The sequence below is a fragment of the Zonotrichia albicollis genome, chromosome 3, assembly GCF_047830755.1.
Source record: "Zonotrichia albicollis isolate bZonAlb1 chromosome 3, bZonAlb1.hap1, whole genome shotgun sequence".
NCBI classification, from domain to species: Eukaryota; Metazoa; Chordata; class Aves; order Passeriformes; family Passerellidae; genus Zonotrichia; species Zonotrichia albicollis.
In genome coordinates this window covers 87882631-87905560 of record NC_133821.1, presented here as the reverse complement: position 1 = coordinate 87905560, position 22930 = coordinate 87882631, and the positions used below count along the sequence as shown (strand labels likewise).

The following is a 22930-nucleotide window of genomic DNA, read 5'->3' as shown; positions in this document are numbered from 1 at the left end:
CTGCAGCACAGTCCTTTCTATCTTCTCAGGGGCTCCTCTTGGGCTCTCGACCCACCCCCTATTTATTTCAGTTACCTTCACGAGCTACAGCTGCTGCCCAACTAAGGACCCTGCAGCTGCAGCTCGTTTGGAGCAACTCAGAACCACACAGGTCTTACAATACAACATATATTCAGGCCCCCACATTTCCCCCCTTTTCTTTTAACAATTACACAATAACAATATACATACAGTTCCAGCTCTCAGGCTGCCACAGCTTACAGTTCCAGCTCTCAGGCTGCCACAGCTCTCGGCTGTCCTATCTTCTACCACTTCTTGTTGTTACATTTCTAGTGTCCCTGCTCTCTGGCTGATACTCCAAAGTCCCAGCTCTCAGGCTGCCACAGCTCTCGGCTGTCCGGGGGATTCCATACCTTCTTTTGATGTTTGGTTGTGTGTTCTTCCTCACACGGGGCACCAGTTGTTGTAATCTTCGCTGCAGCGTTGTTCTCACCTCTCTGCTGGGGCTCTTCTCCATTCTCCGCCACACACTCCTTCCTTTCTTCTCAGGGGCTCCTCCTGGGCTCTCAACCCACCCCTATTTATCTCAGTTACCTTCACGAGCTACAGCTGCTGCCCAACTAAGGACCCTGCAGCTGCAGCTCGTTTGGAGCAACTCAGAACCACACAGGTCTTACAATACAACATATATTCAGGCCCCCACAATTAGAGGTTTTTCTACAGCTCAGTTTTAGAGTGACACTAAACACAAACTCCTCATGATCCTGAACAAGAATGGTCAGAAAATCTAGCACTGGGTTTACCAACCTGAGAACAAAACCTGCAGGCCAAAATGCTTCACTGTAAAGTACTGAAACATCTTCTACAGAATATCTCAAAGTTTTATTGCTGGAGGTGTGCACGTTGTTTGTCCACATCGACTGATTACCACTTATATTACCTTCTTTAATTTTTTCCTTTCTTTCGTCTGCAACTCCAATATGCTTGCTTTACTAGTCTGGGGCTCTTGCCAACATAAGAGAACAGAATTAAGGCAGTATAGCTGAATGATAGAAATTGGAATTTGGAATGTATGCTAATACATGGATGATATAACCTCCCATAAACACTGAAGGACAGCTGGGACTAGCAAACACAAAAGATAAGTTAACAATCTGAAGAATTAAAGCATTGTTAAAAGTCTCATTACAAATCCTGTGCAATGGGGAAGTAAGGCTGACATCTGAGCCATTTTCACAGTCAGTAAAAGCTGGTAAAACAAAGCAGATCCCAAGAGGACAAACAAGAAGCTTTTCAACATGGGAACAACCAACACAGTCACCCTTGGAGGTTTTCCAGACCCAAATGAATGCAGGCTGGAGCAACCTGCTCCAGCCATACAGGCATCCCGCCTTAAGCAGGAGGTTACATTACATTACCCTAGAGATTGTTTCCAATGTCCTCTGGATCTTACATCATACAATGTTTCTGTACATTATTACATCAAAATTAGAACACAGGATTAGGCAAAAGATTCACAGACTAACTTTAAGAGTGTCTGTAAACACAAAACATCAAACCCTTCAGGTAATGCAGTGTCATAAACAGTGCTCTTGTTAAAAAACCTCTGAAAACAACAAAAAAAATTGTTCTGTCTTAATGAGACAGAAGGGCATTTAGAATCAGTCCCTGGTAAAATTACAGAGTTTATTTTGTGAGATATTTGAGAACACCTGAAAAACAATGCAGTCACTGCATACAGCAAGCATGGCTTCATAAGAGCAAAGTCCTGCTTATCCAACCCAACATCCTTTTAAGACAAAGTAACCCACCTTGAAAGGATAAGCATTGTAATTCTTTTGGATTTCAGTGAAGTTTTTGATACTCTCTCTCCTATAGCAGATATCTCTACAAAATGTCCAGCACACAGCTGAATAAACACATCATGGGATGGGTGAGCAACTGGCTTATGTGTTAGTCACAAAGGGTGACAGTGAATGAGGTGACATTAGACTTGTCACCTGTCACTAGTGGGGTTCCACAGGGCTCCATCCTCAGCCCTGTGCTCTTCAACATCTTCATAAATTACCTGGATGAAGGACTGGAAGGGATGCTGAGCAAGTTCTCAGATAAGACAAAACTGAGAGGAGCTGCTGACTCCCTTGAGGGCAGAGACTTTGACAAATCAAGACGGACGGGCAATCAGCAACCATGTGAAGTTCAGCAGAAAAACTGATGGATTCTGCAGCTGAGATGGGGCAACCCTGGATAGACAGACAGACTGGGGCATGAGAAGCTGGACAGCAGTGCCACAGAAAGGGGCCTGGGGGTCCTGGCTGATGGCAAGTTCAAACTGAGCCAGCAGTGCCCTGGCAGCCAGGAGGGCCATCCCTGTCCTGGGGCCATCAGGGCCAGCATGGCCAGCTGGGCAAGGGAGGGGATTGTCCTGCTCTGCTCTGCACTGGGGCAGCCTCACCTCCTGTGCTGGGGGCAGCTCTGGGTGCCACAAGGTAAGGGGGACAAAGATGGTGAAGGGCCCTGAGGGGAAGCCTGTGAGGAGTGACTGAGGTCACTTGTTCTGTCCAGCCTGGAGGAGGCTGAGGGCAGAGCTCACTGCAGTTACAGCTTCTTGTGAGGGGAAGAGGAGGGGCAGGCACTGATCTCTGCTCCCTGGTGACAGGGACAGGACCTGAGGGAATGGCCTGAAGTTGTCCCAGGGGAGGTTTAGGTCAAATATTAGGAAAAGGTTTATCACCCAGAGGTGGCTGGGCACTGGAACAGCTCCCCAGGGAAGTGGCCACAGCAGCAACCTGATGGAGCTCAAGGCGCATTTTGACACTGCTCTCAGGCACATGGTCCTGTGCAGAGCCAGGAGTTGGACTCCAGCATGCTTGTTGGTCCCTACCAACTCAGCACATTCTGTAATTCTGCAAATATACATATTTATGCAATTTTTCATAACTCAGGAAAAATGTAACTAAATACTTTGAAAGTACATTCACAATGGTATCAACACATGTTCAGGATTTAAGATGGGGCTTCTGAAATGGTGGAGAAAAATATCTCTTAGACTTTAGCTTGTCCTCATGAATAAACATCACTAAGGAGAGACAGGAATTTCAGAAAAGGGGCTGAAGAAAGAAAATATTTATCTGCCTGAAAGGCTGAAAGAGATAGCACATTAAATGCAAAATATTTTATTTATTGCAAACAAAAGCTGTGATAACAACATTGCACAATACTGAATTTTAAGGTTTTGAAATTCTCAAAAATCACTCTTGTGACTTTTTTTGCTCTATATATATCTTTATATTTTTACATTAGTTTTACATTATGACAAGAGTAAATTACTTACAGAAATTAAGACAAATTGTATATAGCCTGCCACCCCACTAATGTTTCATTTATATGTAACAGTGTAACCATTTAACTTTGATCTGAAAGGATAATCAGATTCATTGCTTTGCTAATCATACAACAGAATGATACAGTCTGCACCAATATTTTTTAAACAATTAGAAGTATATGGGAATTTACTGTGTGCTGTGTGTTTTCTACAAAATGTAGGTAATAACTCACTTTGTTACTTTACTAGAGCAACAATTTCTCCCTTTAAGATCTCCAGCAAAAATGTAAGATCTCCAGCAAAAATGCAGACAAATGCGTAAGTCCAACATTTTCAGATCCAGTGCTGAACAGCCTGGAGGGCAGTAGTGAAAGTCCTGAGTGCAGGATGGGTGCCTCGATGAGCCATGAGGAGAGACCCGGCCTCTGCACTGAACCCTGCTTCCTTAAGCTGCTGTGCAATTTCCTCCACATCCCAGCCCCCCTGCCCCTGGTTAGCCAGGAGGTGGTCAATGAGGCGTGGGCAGAAGGCCGTGGACATGCACTTCACCACCAGCTTGGCGTTGAGCAGCAAGGAGAGTATTTCAGCATCACAAGTGGAATCATCAACCTGCAAAGAAAGAGAAATTCAAAGTAATTAACAATTAATTACCAGGTACAGCCATCAGCTAGGACATGTCACGATGGCTCTGACTGCACAGTGTGACCTTCAAAGTGAGAGGAGTATTCCCCACAGATTACCTACAGGGATACAGGCTTGGCATATGTCAGAATATGTAAAGGTATGTCTTTAACACTCTACCACATTAATATAAATATCTGACCTGCACAAAGTTAAGGAATAAGAATGCTTAACAGTCTGGGATTACACCACCAGCTTTATAGACTTTTCACAGGTTTTCAGTCCCAGTGCAGCACAGATCACACCATTTAGCTCCATATCAAGAATGACAATCTGAGGAAGGTCAGAGCAGAGTATATTAAATTTTGGTCTCTTTATATTAATATATTACATTACATTTCACATGTTAATGTGACAGGCAACATTCACACGCTCAATCAGCTCCCACAGCAAGGATGAGATTTTCAAAAGAATGTAACATATTGAAAGATGTGGAACAGAGCTGCTACCTCTGAGAGACATCCTGGATGCCACAAAAACTGTGGTAACTTGATATATGAGAACGTAATTTTCTCTTGAGAATCTTGTCTGTAGCTTTGCAAATAACATTATAGAATACTTTAAATTCTATTTCAGTTAATTTTGATATGTCCTTCCTGGTTTCTTTGAAATACAGCGCTGTGTTAATTTACCACTTAATGAAGCACAATTGAACAACTACATACAAACAAAAAAGGGGCCCCACCCAGAGGGACCTTGACAAGCTTGAGAGGTGGCCCTGAGCAATCTTCATGAAATTGAACAAGTCCTAGTGCATGGACCTGCATCTGGGCTGGAGCAATCCCAAGCACAAGTACAAGCTAGGCAGAGAATGGATTGTGTGCAGCCCTGAGGAGAAGCACCTGGGGATGTTGGTGGACAAGAATTCCAACATGACCCATCCATGTGCTCTCACATCCCAGAAAGCCAATCAATCCTATGCTATGCTGCATCCCAGGCAGTGTGGGCAGCAGGGCATGGGAGGGGATTCTGTCCCTTTGCCCTCCCAACCTGGAGTGCTGCACTCAGCTCTGAGATCCCCTACATAAAGACATGGACATTTTGAAAAGAGTGCAGAAGAGGCCACCAGGATGCTCAGAGGGCTGGAGCACCTCTCCTATGAGGGCAGAGCAAGATGCTAAGACTGGAGACTCCAAAGCCTTAAGGCCCTGGAGACACCTCACAGCACCTTCCAGTACCTAAAAGGGGCTACAAGGGAGCTGGAGAGGGACTTTTTACAAGGGCAGGGGGTGACTGGACAAGGAGGAATGATGAAACTGTAAAAGCACATGTCTGGATTAGGTATTAGCAATAAATTCTTTATTGTGAGGGTGGCAAGGCACTAGCACAGATTGTCCAGAGCAACTACAGGTGTCCCATTCCTGGGAGTGTTTAAAGGTCAGGCTGGAAGGGGCTTTGAGCTACCTGGTCTAGTGGAAAGTGTCCCTGTTCATAGAAGAGAGATTGGAACAAGATGATCTCTAAGCTCCCTTCCAAGCCAAACCATTCTGTGATTCTGTGATAAAAACAGGACCAGAGGAAGGCTAGACAATAGTATTAAGTTACCTTATTGTAACTTAAGGTGCACTAGTTTTCAATTAGTGCACCTTATTAAATTACAAATAAACTTATCAAATTATGGTACATTTACAAAACCACCTCCCAGTTTAAAAGCAAAAAGAAAATTGCCTGATTACTTTCTGCTTAATTTTCTATAAAAATTATGTGCTAACACCCATGATTGGTACCAGGGTATCAGCAAGTAATAAACACCCTATGATAAGTTATTTAGCACTCCTGAAGAGCAATTCAGCTGCTACACAGGACATGACCACTGCACAAAGAAAGATTGGCAGTGACACTTCACAGTTGTAATCAAGCCATTTTTAAACTAATTAGCACAGAAGGTCCAGTTTGCAAAACAGTTCTAAGAACTGCAGGGATGTCCAGCCTTCAGGCTATCCAATCTTAGTCTTCAATTATTTAGTAACTGCCAGAAGTTAACAACGGAAATGTTTTCCTGTTGAAGACAGGCTGATCATTAAATAAAATGGGTCAACAAACAGCTGAACATGAGCCAGAGTGTGCCCAGGTGGCCATGAAGGCCAGTGGCATCCTGGCCTGGATCAGCAATCGAGTGGCCAGCAGGAGCAGGGCAGGGATGGTCCCCTACACTCGGCACTGGTGAGGCCGCACCGCAAATCCCGTGTCCAGTTCTGCACCTCACACTTGCAAGAAAGACACTGAGGTGCTGGAGCACATCCAGAGAAGGGCAATGGGCTGGGGAAGGGTCTGGAAATATACGAGGAGCTGCTGAGGGATCTGGGAGTGCTTATCTTGGAGAAAAGGAGGCTCAGGGGAAATTTGAATTTCCCCTGAATTCAGGGGAATTATTGTTCTCTACAACTGCCTGAAAGGAACTTACAGTCAGATGGGGGTCAGCCTGTTCTCCTAATTAACATGTGACAGGACAGGAGGAAGCATCCTCAGGTCATGCCAGGGGAGGTTTACACTGGATATTAGCAAAACACAGAGTTGTCAAGCATTGGAACAGGCTGCCCAGGGAAGTGGTTGAGACTGGGTTTAGAGAGGACTTTGCAGTGCTGAGTTAACAGCTGGACTTGGTGAGACTTCACAGGTATTTTCTAACCTAAACAATTCTGATGCCAAAATTTCTAGTGTTGGCATCTTGCAGCACACCATGGAGCACACTAAGCCATTATCCAAACAGCTGCCATCTCTTCTGAAATGGGGCTGAAGGGATATCCTCTCGCACCTTGAAGCTCTGTGTGGTCTATTCTTAACTTGTATGTAGAATGGGACTTTACACAGGGCTTCACTGTTTGATTTTATGAACATAAAATACAAATAGGAATTACAGTAGTGAGACTGACAGCAGATGCAAGGTTTCATTTAAATTTTTTAGGCTACTATTCAGTTAAAAAAAACTGCTATAGATTAGTGTGGTTTTATATACCAGAAATGTACAAAATTGAAAGAGACAAATCTGAAAGAAGACTGTTCCTAGCATAGACCATTAAACATTTGAGCTATACTACAGGGATGAAGATACCCATGCAACCCACAAGCAGAGAAACCTGTCTGCACTCACAAAGAAATGAGATCAGTGTGGTTTCACATGTAACAACACAGCTCACAAAAAGGCTCTTGGGTTGTGCCCCACAGCTCATCCTTAGGCCCAAACAGATCAGTAGGTGTAAACTGATTAGTATTTCCCATTTTCTGACTAGCAAACTGTCTGAAGACCTGGTAAGGAAGAGGAAACTTTTGCAATTTAGTTGTCTCCAGGCAACTGGATGGAGACACATGATGGCAACCAGACCCTGTGAATGCATTTTGTGCAGTTAAGGCCACTGTTCCACCATTCTTTGGGAAGTCATGTGGGGTCTGGCAGGTGTGGGAAGAACACAGAGACACCAAGGGTTAATGAGAATTGCATTTAAAAATAGGCAGCAAAGAAAGCTTACCAGTTTTACAGCTCCAGATCATGCCAATTTTGGGGGTATCAATTGCACATACAAAGACATTTCTAGTCATTAGTTTAAATAAAAACAACAACTTACAGAGATTGTCAATGAATTGATACATGTTTACAAACCTTAACTGAGACACCTTATACACTGAACAGCTCTGTTTAAATAGAACTGTAAGATTTTTTTTTAATTAAATAATTGTAAATGTAGCTTAAGACTACATTTATTTAAAATTAATTTTAAATCAGAACAACAAGCATTAAAGTAGAAAAAAACCTACTAAAACAATATAAAAGGCAAACACAGAAAGCATATATTTTAAAGAACTACACCACAGAGAGTATAGTAAGTTTTTTATGCAAGAAATTGCTTAAAAAAACTATGACTCTCCAATCTAAAAAAGAGACAGCTTCAAGGGCATAGGGCAGATAGCAACATCACCAAAATTATAAAGGGATTAATTAAAAACATTATCTTATTAAGAAAGTAAAAAAATATAAAGCATCAAATTAACCTAGTGAGATCAGATTACGAGAAAATAAAAAATAGGCTTTTTTTGCTCTTGAATTCTCTGTCAAATGATACTTCAAGATGTAAAAGCTCATCCAAGTCTAAGAAAAAACTGCACAAAACCAAGAAAAGAAAACCATTGGCAATTACTTAGCAGATACATACAGCTGAAAATAACCAAAAGTTTGGAAAGCAGTATTTCATAGAAAGAAATACTGTACATCTGCCCCATTCTTACTCCTCACTAGACTTGTAATTGTTACATCTGTTCGAGCCAGGATGCTGTTCCAGATGCCATTTTGATCCTCAAAATGTTACATTTTAAAAAATATTAATGGAAATCAACCTCCAGAATTATTTTTGCTTGTCATACGTACCAAATACTAGCCTACAGTAGATACAGACTCCTAAACACACTACATTTTCATTTTCAAAATCATTCTTTTGAGTCTGTAAGACAGTAAAACCCAGCAAGTAAAAAACAACCACCTTACTATCCCAGTTTTAAAAAGCTGTTTTTTCTGGGCAGACAGCTCAGTCAAGATCTTACCAATGAATCACTTCTGATCTGCCTGCAGATGCAGAGCCCTTGCTATCCCAAGACTAACTAGTCTATAAAACTAAAAATATTGCTAATCCCAGAATCACTGTTCCAGTGATATGGAATGCAGCTGACTGCAGTTTAAAGAGGTCTCAGAGGTGCACAAATTAACACCCAGCCACTTTCCATATTGTGTGAATACACTATGACCCACAATATATTGACAGAATCAGAGTGTATATGTAAGAGAAACATCATTATATGCCTATCTAGAACTCCATGCTAAGGGTGATAATTTTTTCACTACAGTAAAATCCAGAAGGTTTAAATGGGAGCAGCTTTCATTTTTCATATCCATCTCTCCTTCAGGAGAATTTGTCAGCGTAGATTTAGCATGATGCCTACACACAATGTCCATGGTTACAAGTAAAAGATCTAATGGGGATAATTACATTAAGGAGGACTGACTTTTTTCCCTTGGCTTTCCTATTTAGGTATTGGTTAATATATGCTTCCAAGCACTGAGGTGTAGGCATTCAAGTGGTACCTCTGCCCTTATGAGAGCACTTGGAAGTACTGCATCCAGGTGTGGAGCCTCCAGCACAAGACATGGACTTGTTGGAATGGGTCCAGAGAAGGTGATGAAGACTGTCTTAGGACCACCTCTCCTATGAGGATTAGCTGACAGAGTTGGGGTTTTCAGCCTAGAGAAGAAAAGGCTCTGGGGAGACCATACAACAGCCTTTCAGTACAACAGAGCTGGAGAGGGATGTTTTACAAGAGCATGGAGTATCCAAGAAATTCTTCACTGTGAGGGTGGAACAGGTTGCCCAGAAAAACTGTAGATGCCCCAGCCCTGGAAGTGTTCAAGGCCAGGATAGCTTTGAGCAGCCTGGTCTAGTGGAAGGTGTCCCTGCCCACGCAGGGTTTGGAACCAGATGATCCAATTCCCCATCAGTACTGTTTGCACAGGCATCCAGAGGCTCTGGCATTACCAACAAGCAAAATTTCACCCATAACTTCTGCATCAGAAAACCCATAAGTTACGAAAGGGAAGGGCTGCTGATGACCTAACAGCAGTAAAGAACTGAAACCGCTGTTTCCCAGAGTATTCCCTTCTCCAATACTATTCGAGATGAAAATGCTTTTTTTTTAATTCATTCCTGGAGTACAGATCTATAGAACAAATAAATAAGGGGAAAAGAAACAAGTGACATAAAAAATCCTGGAAAAATAAACTGGAGAAAGATATTTTATCATAATCACCATTAGCTTATAATTTAACTATTTTTTTTAAAGATTAAGCCCCATAAAGTCAATAGCCATAAATGGCATACACTGGAGAACACTAGAAATTCCATTATTGCACACAAAATGTGTGATTGTTCACATTACATTTTTCAGTAAAACATGTTATGAAGGTAGATTCAGTACTTCATCACTGAAATTATAACATGCAAATAAAGCTGAAGTACTTTTTCAGACTAAAGCCTTTTTCTTATTCCATTTTCTATTAAAGTATTGATTGAACAAGTATTGCACTGCTTATATTAGCCACCACTTGTTAGCTGTTTTAACATTATAGGTACCAACAGGCAATAGAGTATTTACTTGCTCTCTCAGATGTATAAAGATCAGTTTTCATCTCTGAAAATGCACAGTGCACAGACAACACTGAAATCCCTCTCAAAAACAATCTGACTTTTAAGGGCTCTATTAGCAGCAATAAGATTATTTAGGTAAACTGGTTTTTTTTAAATTACTCACACAGTACACAACATAGGGGAAGAACAGTTATTTCTGTTACTCAGAAAAGACAAGCAGCAGTTCATTCAAAGACACACAATAAAAAGAGGGGTCTGCAATTTCAAAAAAGCTTACGCAAAAACTTGGTTGGTTTATTACAGGCAAAAGCTGCACAATTTCTAGTATCAGCACTTCAGCATCATCCTTAACTGTAAACATCCATAAAGCTGTCAGCAGCATACAACAAATGGCTAACTAATACATCCTATCAGCAAGCAAGTGCTGTATTTTTCTCACAGCCATGTTTGGGAGCTGTGTTAGCACTGGATTGGAGAATCAATAGCCATGATTCCCCTCTGCCAGATGTTATTTGTCTGTTTCCTGTTTAATGTAAGCAGAAATGGCCTTCCTATGAAAAATTAATTTAGAATTTGACAAAAAGCATTAACTGCCTGAATACTGTTTTTTAAAATGCAAAAAGTATGCACAGAAAATGATACTGAATAAACAACATTGGCATAGCTAAGTAATATATGCTCTTACCGTACAACAGCAAACAATGTAATCATAAGAGATGCATATAAAACAAGGAGTAAGAGGTACTTTTTATACAATATAGGAACAGTTTTTACATTTAGCACAGCACTCTTCTGTACTAGCTGTTTTTCTAACATTGTCACATTGCAGGTACAGGCTAAGCTCTATGCCTGGTGTAATAAAGTCAACAGTTAAATCTTCATTGACTTAAAGTAAAACATTAGACCAAAGCTAACTGCTTCAAAAATTCTAGGTTATTCAGCACTCTTGCAGAACTATATGCTCAAATTAATACTGAATTTAAAAGGAAAAACTAGAAACAACTTATCAAGCTGCCTCCTGTAAAAGAAAGCCAAAAAATCCCAAAATTATCTTGGGCATGCACAGGTATACAAAATGCTTTATACCAGCAAGAAGTTAATAAGGTTCCTGGCCCTAAACTCCAATATAATGTAATCAGTCTAGAGTGTAGGAAAACTGGAGCACATTAGAAAGAAACGGCCAGTTTCAAGAGCAATACAATTAGTAGCCATTCAGTAAGTGCTACTGCACAGCATTATGCTTTAAACATAGTTAAATAAAACGTATTTGGACACTTACTCTTGCTGACAAGCTTCAGAATTAGTCAAAGAAGTCAATTTTAAAAGGCTAACAAGAATACAGATGAGAAAGTACATGCATATATCACATTATCCGATTTGTGCTTGCTTTTCAATGAGATCATCTTGTTTAAAAGTTACCAAAAAGCCTTGTTTTGTAGAAATAAAATCTAAAATTGCAGGTGGTAAAAGAAAACAATCAATATACTATTGTTTTGGTGGTTAATATTTATGCAATTGTTTTGTAAAAAAACACAGAAAATTTGTGGTTAGGAGACTAAATTTCATCTTTTTAGGCACTCCTTATTTGCTGAAAAGCAAATGCACAGGGAAAAGACAGTTATGTAATGTTATATAGCAAGTGACATCTGCATTAATGTCTTCCAGTTCTTGCCCAAAGAAAAGGACATATTTAGATTTCTCCTCCAGAAACTCTGGCACCAAGTCTGTTTAGAATGGCAGGAAAGTCCCTGAACATACCATCACATCAAAACCAGTGACATAACAGCTCTCCAAGTGTATATAAACACATGCCACATTTGTCAGAAACAAGCTGAGTCATCTGACATACTATTATCACTTTAAAAACCCCAAAGTGAGGGAATATGAACACAGAGGTAACAACCTACTTCATGTATCACAATAGTTTCTGTTCCACCACACTGACATAAAACAGCATACACCAAGTATTCAAAGGAAGTGCTGTGAGGTTTAATCACTCAAGTATGTAGAAAAGCTCTTACCAGCCCTGTGTTACTGCTCACTGTGGACACAATAGCTGTGCAAAACCTTAACAATGGTAAGTGTCTCAGCAGTCTCTGCTTACTACACCAGGATAAAAGAGCTAACTTATTACCTCAGCCTCTGAAAGGTGGTTCATTCAACTGTTCATACCTTAGCAACAGCTGTTATCTGCTCCAGTGCCACAGCATGAAGGTCTTGGTCTTTGCTTTCTACCAGCAGTTTCAGGGACGGCAGCAGGAGGGACTGGTTAAGCAGCAGCAAACATAATTCTTTTATACACTGAAATAAAAAGTAAATTCTCTCAATGTGATCACTGAAGATACTAACATCATCATTCACAATAAAATTTATGAAAATTTTATGTCAAATACAAAATGAAAACCACACTTCCACAACAAATGAACTCCCTGTTGGAAACAAATCCTTGGAAACTAGAAAGAACAAATTTTAAAAATGTGGAATACTGGTTAAAGTGCCACATTTGTTAGATTAAGACAAGGCAAGTACTGAATCACCATTACAACCAGGAGTTTTACTGAAAAATAACAGCAGTGCCACAGCTCTCTGTGGGACTAACATATTTGTGCTTACTGAAATACTGCAAAACACAGGAAGAAACATTGACAGACACCTGTGACAATTCTGTAACTCAATTTTGCAATCAGAAAAGTAGAATAAAGAGGAAATAACAGCACATACCAGAGCTGAATAATGTTTCTGTTGCAAAAAGCTTCAAAATTTTATACAATATTTTACACAATATAGGTTTAGGAAATTAAGTTTCTGCCATTGATCTATTTTCCTATATTTGATAATACACCATAAATTTAGCATCACACAACTTCAAGATATAACTGTCCAGAAAATACCTTCTAAAATAAGGTGTTTTATACCTTTATACATAAGGTATTTTTTATATAACATCCCTCAACAAATCTATTGTGCACTTCTAAAACTTTACCTTGTCCCTTAGTTAAACAACCAAACAACATGTCCTACACGTGAGCTGTTTTATTTTCCTCAGTATTGTAGTGATTTGTCCATTTACACATCAAAAAGTATTTCAACCTACAAATTATATTATAAATCAAATTATAACTTCCCTTTCCCTTTTTGTCATTTCTGAGAATTTAGGTTGCTTGTCACAACCACTTCTGAACGAGGCCCATCAGAGATGTCCCATTTTCCAAAGCACTTTACACTAGGGACTCTGGATATTGTACGGTAGTTACATTGAAAATGGTATCCATCTCTTAAGAGATGCTCTCTGTTTCACTCTAACAATTTGAGAGCAATTGTCAAAGGAGCTCATCAGCTAAATATTAAGCTAAGAGAATGCAAGTCATGTATTTTTTATGTCTTTTGAACTTTAATGATAACTGTAACAATTTAATGACCAAGATGATTCACACATTTAGTAGCATAGTTTCAGCAGCCGTGAGCCTAAAAGCCTAATTATTATTTGAAGATGAGGAGACATTAAATACTCCAAATATAATGTACTGCACAGATACATGGCTTTGCTTGGGACAGGAAGCTCTCTGGCTTTTCCAAATTTATACCTTCAAGAAAAACAGCCTAGAAGGATATATTCCATTACAGTAAGCTCTGAGTCAGTAAGGCAAGCCTTGTTCTCTTATTCAGACTTGTTCATTTAAACTCATATTCAGTACTGCTACTGATTGTTGATGCTTTAAATCACACAATATACCGAGTTGGAAGGGACCCACAAGCATCATCAAAGTCCACCCTGCACAGGACCTTGCCCCAGAGTCACAGCACATGACTGAGAGCAGTGTCCAAATGCTTCAAAAACTCTGTCAATCTTGGTGCTGTCACCACTTTCCTGGGGAGCCTGTTCCAGTGCCCAACACCCCTGGGGAAAGAACCTTTTCCTAATATCCAACCTAAATCCCTTGACAAAACTTCAGGCCATTCCCTCGGGTCCTGTCCCTGTCACCACAGAGCAGAGATCCGTGCCTGCCCCTCCTCTTCCCCTCCCAAGGAAGCTGTAACTGCAGTGAGCTCTGCCCTCAGCCTCCTCCAGGCTGGACAGACCAAGTGACCTCAGTCATTCCTTACAGGCTTCCTCTCAGGGCCCTTCATCATCCTCATGGCCCTCCCTTGGACTCTCTCTCATACATTAATGTCTTGTATTGTGGCACCCAAAACTGCCGCAGAGCAGAGCAGAGCAGAGCAGAGCAGGACAATCCCCTCCCTTGCCCAGCTGGCCATGCTGGCCCTGATGCCCCCAGGACAGGGATGGCCCTCCTGGCTGCCAGGGCACTGCTGGCTCAGTTTGAACTTGCCATCAGCCAGGACCCCCAGGCCCCTTTCTGTGGCACTGCTGTCCAGCCTCTCATTCCCCAGTCTGTCTGTCCATCCAGGGCTGCCCCATCCCAGGTACAGAATCCATCACTTTCCCTTGTTAAACCACACACATTTGGTGATTGCCCATCCCTGTGATTTGTCCAGGTCTCTCTGCAGGGCCTCTCTGTCCTTGAGGAAGTCAACAGCTCCTCCCAATTTAGTGGAATGAGCATGGTTGTTGTGAATCATATAATGTGGATCAAGGAATAAGAAGACTAAATAAATACATTAGGCTTTGTCTGAGCATTCATATGCTTATTAAACTCATGGTAATTTCATATTCCACTGGATTGCTTTTGAGCTGCATACCTGCCATTCTAGCAAACTTACTGAATGAAAAGTCATGGATTCACTCTACACGCCTTTTCTTGAAAATGTATTCATACCAATATTCAGAAAAATAAATTCTGAGAGTCATAAAATACATCTGAGCAAAACAACAGTTTTATCATGCTTGGTAACACTTCCCTCTCAAAACCAGCTGGACAAGTAGAATAACTTTCTACCTGATGGTAGCATGTCTACCAGACATACTCAGTCTTAACTACCATACCCAAGTACAGAAGAAGCCATAATCTCTTCTGAAGAAGAAAGACACATTCCAACAACTGCATTTCTTTTTCCACAGGAAGGGACTGGACAGCTTGCCAGCCATGGAAGACTGTCCAAACAGTACAAGTACCAACTTGTATCACTGCCACTAATGACTACAGGGCTGCTCTAGACAGGAATTGAAAACCCAAGCCCAGGAAGGAAGGCATCACCCACAGCACTTCTCGGAGCAATGTAAGTGGGTTTCTGTTCTGCAGTGAGCACTTGAAAGCATTCAAATATCTGCTGCCTGCCATGAGAGGCACTGCTTAGAGGGGGTTTGATGTTATCTGTGAAAAGGCCAAGGGAAGCCCAATTCAAAATCTGAATTACCATGATTCAGTTGAAACTTTTGTATCACAACTTTTGTCCTCTCACTAGTTATGCAGCTATCAGTGGCTCACTGTGACATCAGCAAGGCAAATAACCCATATGTCGTACGAGTCTGTTTTGGGTCCAGTATTATTCAGTATTTTCATGGATGGCTTGAAGGGCCAGATAATGGGTACAAGCAGCATTATGTCTGGAGAGGCTAAAAACAGACTGAAAAGCACCATTTAAATTCAACATTATCTGAAGAAAATTAGCAGACACAACTGTGTATGGACAAAATCACACACTCTAAAATCATATATAAACCTCAGGAAAAACTAGCTACAAAAATTAGAAAAAAAGGAGACCAACTGTCTGCTCTATCAGCCTCTAGGACCCCAGGGTGATTACAGATAAGGGACTAGATACATTCTCCCATGCTAACTGACACATGACCCATAGGCTGAGAGAAGAACATGAGATATTCAGAGAAGCCACATTTTTAACAATTACGGAGTGGAGAAGGATTTATCCCTTTCTAAAGAGATTAATCAGAGAGTGCAGATGTTGGACAGTCCAAGCATGTGTCTTCCACGCAAATAAAACAATGCTTTCTTCCACTAAAAGGAATGGAGGTATCTATGCATTGAATACTGCAAATTAAAACCCTAAACAAACAACCCCACAAAATACCACCCCGCAAAGCAAACACAGAACAATTAAAGCTATATAGCTATCCAAAAGACATTTTAAAAGTACTTGGCTTAAAAAGCTAGATAGATAGTAGGAATGGAATGAGTGGAATGAAAAAAAGAGTTAAATCCTTCATGACTATATCCAAAAATGTTTGTTCTAACTTCTAGACTGCAAGAATTGAAGTTATATGTGTTTTCCATTACAATCTTTGGCAAGGTTGTAATGGGGGAGAACTTGAATGGCAAATGTTTTTCAAAATAATTAACTGGTTTCAGTTTTCAGAATTCTATCATTCCAGATTTGTCATCTTACTCAGTCTATATACTGAAATGTCAAATCGTCTAAACAGGTTAATTGTCAGTGATCACATTTTCACCTTATTCAGCGACATAACTGCAAATCTTTGAGCACCTAAGTACTGTTGCCATACATACAAATAAATTACTTAAATTCACACATGCCATTCCTCCTCTTCCCAAGCAGTGACTTACAGGAATACAGCCTGTGTTTGTAGGTAACTGTACAGCTACACATTTTAGTGCAACTTCTTGTCATTGCACAGCATTCTAGCCATAAAAAAGGTATTTTTCATCAGTTAGGCTGTTTAAACCTTGATGATTGGAATAACTTCCTATCTGTACCTGTGAAGTCATACCTACATGGTGAGCTCTTTCAACATCCTGTAATATAAAAACAAAAACAAAAAACAAAGCGAGGCATCTCCAACCAAAGCTGTATATCAATACCAGAACTCTGTTTAAACAGTGACTTGCCATGGAGATCATGGAGAAGTTTACTCAACTAAGAGAAATGCAAATCATGATCCTCCTTGAGCAGAACTCCTGGTGAACTGACTGCTGTATGACAGTGACACTCACAGGGATTTTTCTCCCTTGGTCACTGAGGTGAGGCAGAACATTCTACTTCAACAAAGTTCAGCTACTCCTATGCACACCAAGATTATGAGTTTACAAGCTATAATGAATCATTTCAGCACCTTACAAAGAAAAGTTACATATAATTATACCAGTCCCAGGGACTTGCCTTCCAGCAAAGAGTTTTGGTGGGATTAGTAAATGTACTTATCATTTCAGTTTACTGCCACCTTCTGGAATCACATTTTACAAAGATTTCAGAACTTGACTCAGATGAGTGTGTTGGATTAGGGAAAAAAAAAACAAACAACAAACAAAAACCCACACACCCACCTGTCTGTATTTTAAACAGAATGTGGTGTTTTTATTCTGCTTCTCTTTCTAACATCAGCTGTTTTCTATTACAGACAGTGACTGCATAAAGATAATTATATGAGATTAATCAGCCTACTAAAAATATGCATGAATACTCTGAAATTATGTGAAGTTTATTAAGAACTTCTCCAGTCTGTCTTCATTAATATACAGTGTTTACATACAAAACACTTGAATAATTTTATACTTAGGAGATGTTTGTATTGAAGTATGCATACATACTTAGGGAAGACAAGTTAGAGTATCATAGTTACTACTTAGCAATTACTTGTATATTGAGGTTTTTTTCAATCACCATGTTTTTCAGGGGTTCCTCACTAAATCTTTAAGGATTTACTGGTAAGAGAATTACTGATAATTTAAGTAACAATTTTTGCAACACTGATTTAAATGATAATAAATTATTAAAGCCTTTCTACAAATACATTACAGAATAATTTATACTGAACAGACTTACAAAGATCAGCTAATCCAACCAGCCTCCAACTTGAAGCAAGTCCAACAAAATCAAACTGCCTGTGATCCAGTCAAGACCTAAATACCTACAAAGGTAGATTCTCCCTGTCTCTTCTAGGCACCCTAGATGGATCCATTCTAATATTTCACTACTTTAAAGATGAAAAATGTTGTCCTTGGGTGCAATGAGAGCTTTGATGATGTAACGTCTCTATTGCCTCTTGTCCCATAACTGAGCATGTCTGAAAAGAGAGTAATTCCTCTCCTTGTTTCCTCATTTGACTACTTAAACACATGATCTCCCACAGTCATCTCTTCTCAAGACAGACGGAATCCAGTTCTCCGCCTCTCTGTTAGCTCTCCATTGGACTTGATCCACTACAGCAACATCTTACCTGTAGCTAGGACCTTGAAACAGGACTCATAAACATGACACCCAAAGTTAAAACCTACCTTGACAGGGAGCATGTGCTTTGTTTCATACAAAGAACGGCAAATTTTCAGGATTTCATTTCCTGTCTTCTCCTTTTCCTCAGGCGGGCACTTCTGCAGCATAAAAGTTCCCAGTTTCACCCAGGGATTATCATCTGTGCATGATCTGACCGGTAAAAAAAGAGTTGCATATAGAATATAAATATACATATAGCATTTTCTGTAGGTTGCTTCTCATGTGACTTAAAAGCACAACTTCATGAAAGAAACATTAAAGTTTTGAGACAAGTCACTGTCCATAATGCTATCACTCCTTCAATACAACAAAGAAATTTAAATTACATGGAATTATGACATGCTTATTGCAAACCTTGAGGAATTAGACACCAGATAAAGACTGATCACATTGGAATAGCACAGGATCTTTTCCTGGCTTTACACCAGCTAATTGCCCAAGCAGAGTGGTATCAAGGGAGGGATGACAGGAATCCAGCATTCCTAATTTTGTTTGCTTTGATCACATTCTAACAGCTTCTGTTTCTCAAGTATCTGTCCCTTGCTTCTGAGAGGAAACTATATAGGCAGATTCACATTTTAATTTTCAGGTCCAGTGAGTATAGACAAAAATAAACTTTTCTCCACAGCCCATCCAAAAAGGGTAAGGAAGTGAACTTACTTGCATCTGAACTCTGCTAGTAGATATCGATACAGTTACATTTGTTTTACATATTTAAAATGTTCTTTTAATTCCTCACAGATTCTCATGCTATGTCACCATTACAGAATCAGACATAGACAGATGGCAGACAGTAGATACAAGTAAATTCATCATGCAGGATAGCAAACACAGTGTTTACTGTGAAGTTTTTTCCTGTTGCTGCAACATTTTTACATTTTTTCACCTATAGTCATTATTTGGTAGATCATGGAGATATTCTGGATACTTTTGTTAGGAACAGGTGTACTGGCTAGGAGTGGATGTAGTGACAGAAATGGGTAACAGACCACTTTTAACTGATAGCACAAAGCACAACACTGGAACACACCTACACTGCCATTTTTCTAATGTAAATTAAGTTGATGCATTTCAATTTCCACCTATAGTGGGCTAAAAGCATGCACAGTTACAGCTTATATAATGATTGTATTAAGCCACAATAACACAAAATCTATGTTCATCTGTGCATAAACTTAAGAAGGCACAAGAGCTATTTTTAAAATCACCCCATCAATATCTCTGGTCAGTAATCAGCATCCCAAAGACATGGTAAACTTTCCACTTTAGCTTAAAATAAAAGAAGAACAAGAAAACCAACTCACAGCAGGACCAAAAGTGGCAATTTAGTATTATAATTTAGTGAAAATTAAGATACTCATTTAGTACATGTGACAAGAAGCAGTAAAGTGCTGTCAAACTGCTGCTTTTCTGCTTTTCAAAGTTATTATTTTGTAGCAATTGTTAAAGCAACACATTATTATAATTGTAAATGGAGTCTGTTAAGAGAGTCTGTTTGGATTGACATACCAAGTGTGTCTGTCTGACAGCTCTGGAGGGGACACCACAGATATCTACTGTTTCATACATAAAAGCTCTCTCCTGCTCATCGTCCACTTCCAAAAGTACACACTGTAAACAAGTAAAGGCAGCCCCACACGCAGCTGTCATTACAGCCCACCACGAAAACCAGACAGAGAAGCTAGGAGTGGGAAACTCTGAATGCAAATTAAATAGAAGTCATTGTCTTTCTTCCTTCTGACAACTTAATTGAGCCTTTCCATCAGTCACAGTCCCTGAGCACAGAGCTGTCAGAAGTCTGGCTGGGAACAGCAGAGCTCCTCCTCTCCGCTCCTTTCAACGTGATGGGTCGAACCCCAAGATGCCAGATTATTCAGCAAACACAACATGAGGCACTGAATCTGTGAATCCCCAGTCATGGCAGAAGAAGGAAAAAATCCCTGAAACTCCATCTTTGCCATTGGTTAAAGGGATAGCTCCTGCTCTGTGATCCATTTCTCGCTTGGAGGCCCAGAGTCAAAATCAATTTCCATTTCTACAGCTGCTGCCCCCAGAGCACATTAAGAAAATCTCTAGGAATTTTCCATTAGAAGAAGGAAACAAAAAATCACACTACAAAACACAAAAATAAATGGAAAGATGCAAGGCCATGAAGGCCTGCCATATGCAAATTTATTAAAGTATCAGATTATACAGTTTACATACATAAAGCTTTACTCATCACAATTCCTTTTAACTCCTGTTCCCTATTAACAACTATCTGCTATCTCTAATTAAAACCAAAATTAAGTTACCAAAATCTGATACCAATAGGAAAAATGCAGTTTTCTTCTTCCTGAATTTTACTTTAGTAACTATAATTGTAAAAAAAAATATTTCTCATCATGAAAAATGCAATTACTTCAGAACCACAGCAGAAACACCTTACATTTTTCTCCCAATGCCAAAAGAGGAAAAACCGGCATTAAGACTAAAAAGCGAACTAAAGTACTGAGTCTCTAACACTGGGGTTATTACAGTTCCAAAACACCTTATCAATATTTATAATAAATATAAAAAATGCTTTTTGAATGTAGGCAGCAAGTTCCAAAGGACTGCAGAGCTTCAGGTACTGTCAATAATTTTTTTTAAGAAACACCTTTATGAAATGTTTAAAATGACACCTGACTATGAGCCATCTGGGTGGAGAAGCATGCATGCATAACAAGGGTATGAAAATAAAATTTTAAGAAGTGTACAGCTTTGAGTGCTGACTGAAACAACCAAGCTACCTCTCTGTTTTCTCACAGTAAACACAGCATATTATGACAAGAAGAGAATCATACTTGTGATAATAAGTATTATTTTACCTGGAGTGTTTCAGAAAACAAGAACTCAAAAAAACATTATGTATGGACTTACTAACATAGAGGTTACAAAAATTAAAAGCCTACCAAAAACTCCCTCAAACCTTAGTTCTTTTATTTCTCCTTCCTTTTAAACCTTTTACAGAATGTAAATTGTGTTTTCCAGCTTTATATTCAATTCTATGTATTAGATATTTACTGCTAGGTTGAAAACCTAAATTCTAAGTATTCACATGACTCACATTTAAATTCCCCAGCTGCTGTAAGGATTGCTACATTGGCTGGAAACAACAAGCAATAATGACCCTCCTCCTGAAAGAGAGGAGGAAAAAAAGAGTAAAGAGTAAACAAACATGTTAATACATATAGTTTTAACTTCTTGATGCTTTCCTCTTTGCCTCTTTGCTCAAAAATTTGTTAATACAACTTGCTTTAAAATGAAATTGCTGAAAATACCACTAAGAAAACAGTCCCTGTTCTTTACGCCCAATCATCCTAAAGATCGGCTGTTCAGGAACACATGCACACATACATACATAAACCCCTAGGCTGCTAAGCACAGCTGAATGCTGCTAACTTGGAATTATGGAACAGGGGAGAAGAGGGAAGAACTGTGACTGTGTAATTGCCTAGGAGCCATAATAGCTACTCTAGACTTTAAAAGAGTTATGATACAGGTGACCTAGGTATTTGCAGAAATTTTCACTTCAAAGGTGATGAAGACGAAGAGGTATCCCCCACTCTGAAATTTGATCCACAGTTAGTTGTGACTACACCTTTTTTCTTTCCTTCTAGTCTTCACTGTAGGAAGTCAGACTGAAGGAACATAACACCAAGAGGTAGATATAATAAGATACTTATAATAATGTAATTTTTTTTTATGTACTCTGTAACAGAACAGTAGACAAGAACTGCCCATATACAAGAAGGACTCTACTTTCACAAACTCTTGCGTCTTTCTGTTCAACACAAAGAAAACAGATTTTGCTAATTGCAGCAGTATTTCACTTGACCTTTTGTTCTTTAAGTTTTAGATTTTTGTTAAAGGTAGTGTGTAGATTATAAAAAATTTGACAGTTCCCACACACTGAGGCATCCAATTTTCAATTACAATCAAAACTGAAACTTAAAATGGAAGTTGAAATATGAATTTGTGACAGATTCCACAGCAATCCTTGTAATTCCTAATGTACTGAAAACAATTTTTGGCTTGTAAAACTGTCACTAAAGAATTCAGGTTATTGCTTATCCAGAAATTCCAAACAAAGTGCAAGCTTGAATGTGAAAAACTTTTACAGATTACCTTGCAACCCACCAGTTCTCTACACATACATAAGACAGTTACTCTTCAGAAAAAGATAAGCCTTAACTTTTCTGAAAAAACTATGCACATAAACACTTTGTGTGTGAATGTAGTCCCCAAGTTAAAATAGGTTGTAATCAATACCCCTAAGTAATCCAAAATAAATACCACTTAATAACTCTAACCTAACTACTGTCAGACATGGCTAGCCAAAAAATTTATTAATATTACTGCTCTCTGAAAGATACATGAACCTTGCCTCTCCACACGAGTTTATTTCAATACTTATATCATAGAAGTGATTAGTTTAAAAGTTAGTTTAAAAATTTAGCTGCTGTATTCTATACCTTCAAATTAATTTAGAAAGTCACAGAAAAAACCCAAAGAACTGATAAAATATTTTATTGCCTGTAGTCTGGATGTTCCAAATTACTACTTCCACTTAATATCTACTTTATGGGTTGCAGTGGGGTGTGGCCTTAAAGTCAGGTGTCTGGCTGGC

General features: G+C 39.4%; 1 protein-coding gene across 2 annotated transcripts in view; it reads right to left on the bottom strand.

The window, feature by feature from the left end:
* Nucleotides 1-1501: 1501 nt before the first annotated feature.
* The window catches only part of NBAS (NBAS subunit of NRZ tethering complex), a 163478-nt gene continuing 142049 nt past the window's right edge, over nt 1502-22930 (bottom strand). For both annotated transcript variants that reach the window (XM_074538088.1, XM_005489750.4), the window contains 3 exons: nt 18285-18429; nt 12307-12435; nt 1502-3934 (listed from right to left, as the gene is read on the bottom strand). In XM_074538088.1, coding sequence (XP_074394189.1) covers nt 3659-3934; nt 12307-12435; nt 18285-18429 — 550 coding nt within the window. In that variant the 3' untranslated portion in view covers nt 1502-3658. The remainder of the gene's footprint in view (nt 3935-12306; nt 12436-18284; nt 18430-22930) is intronic.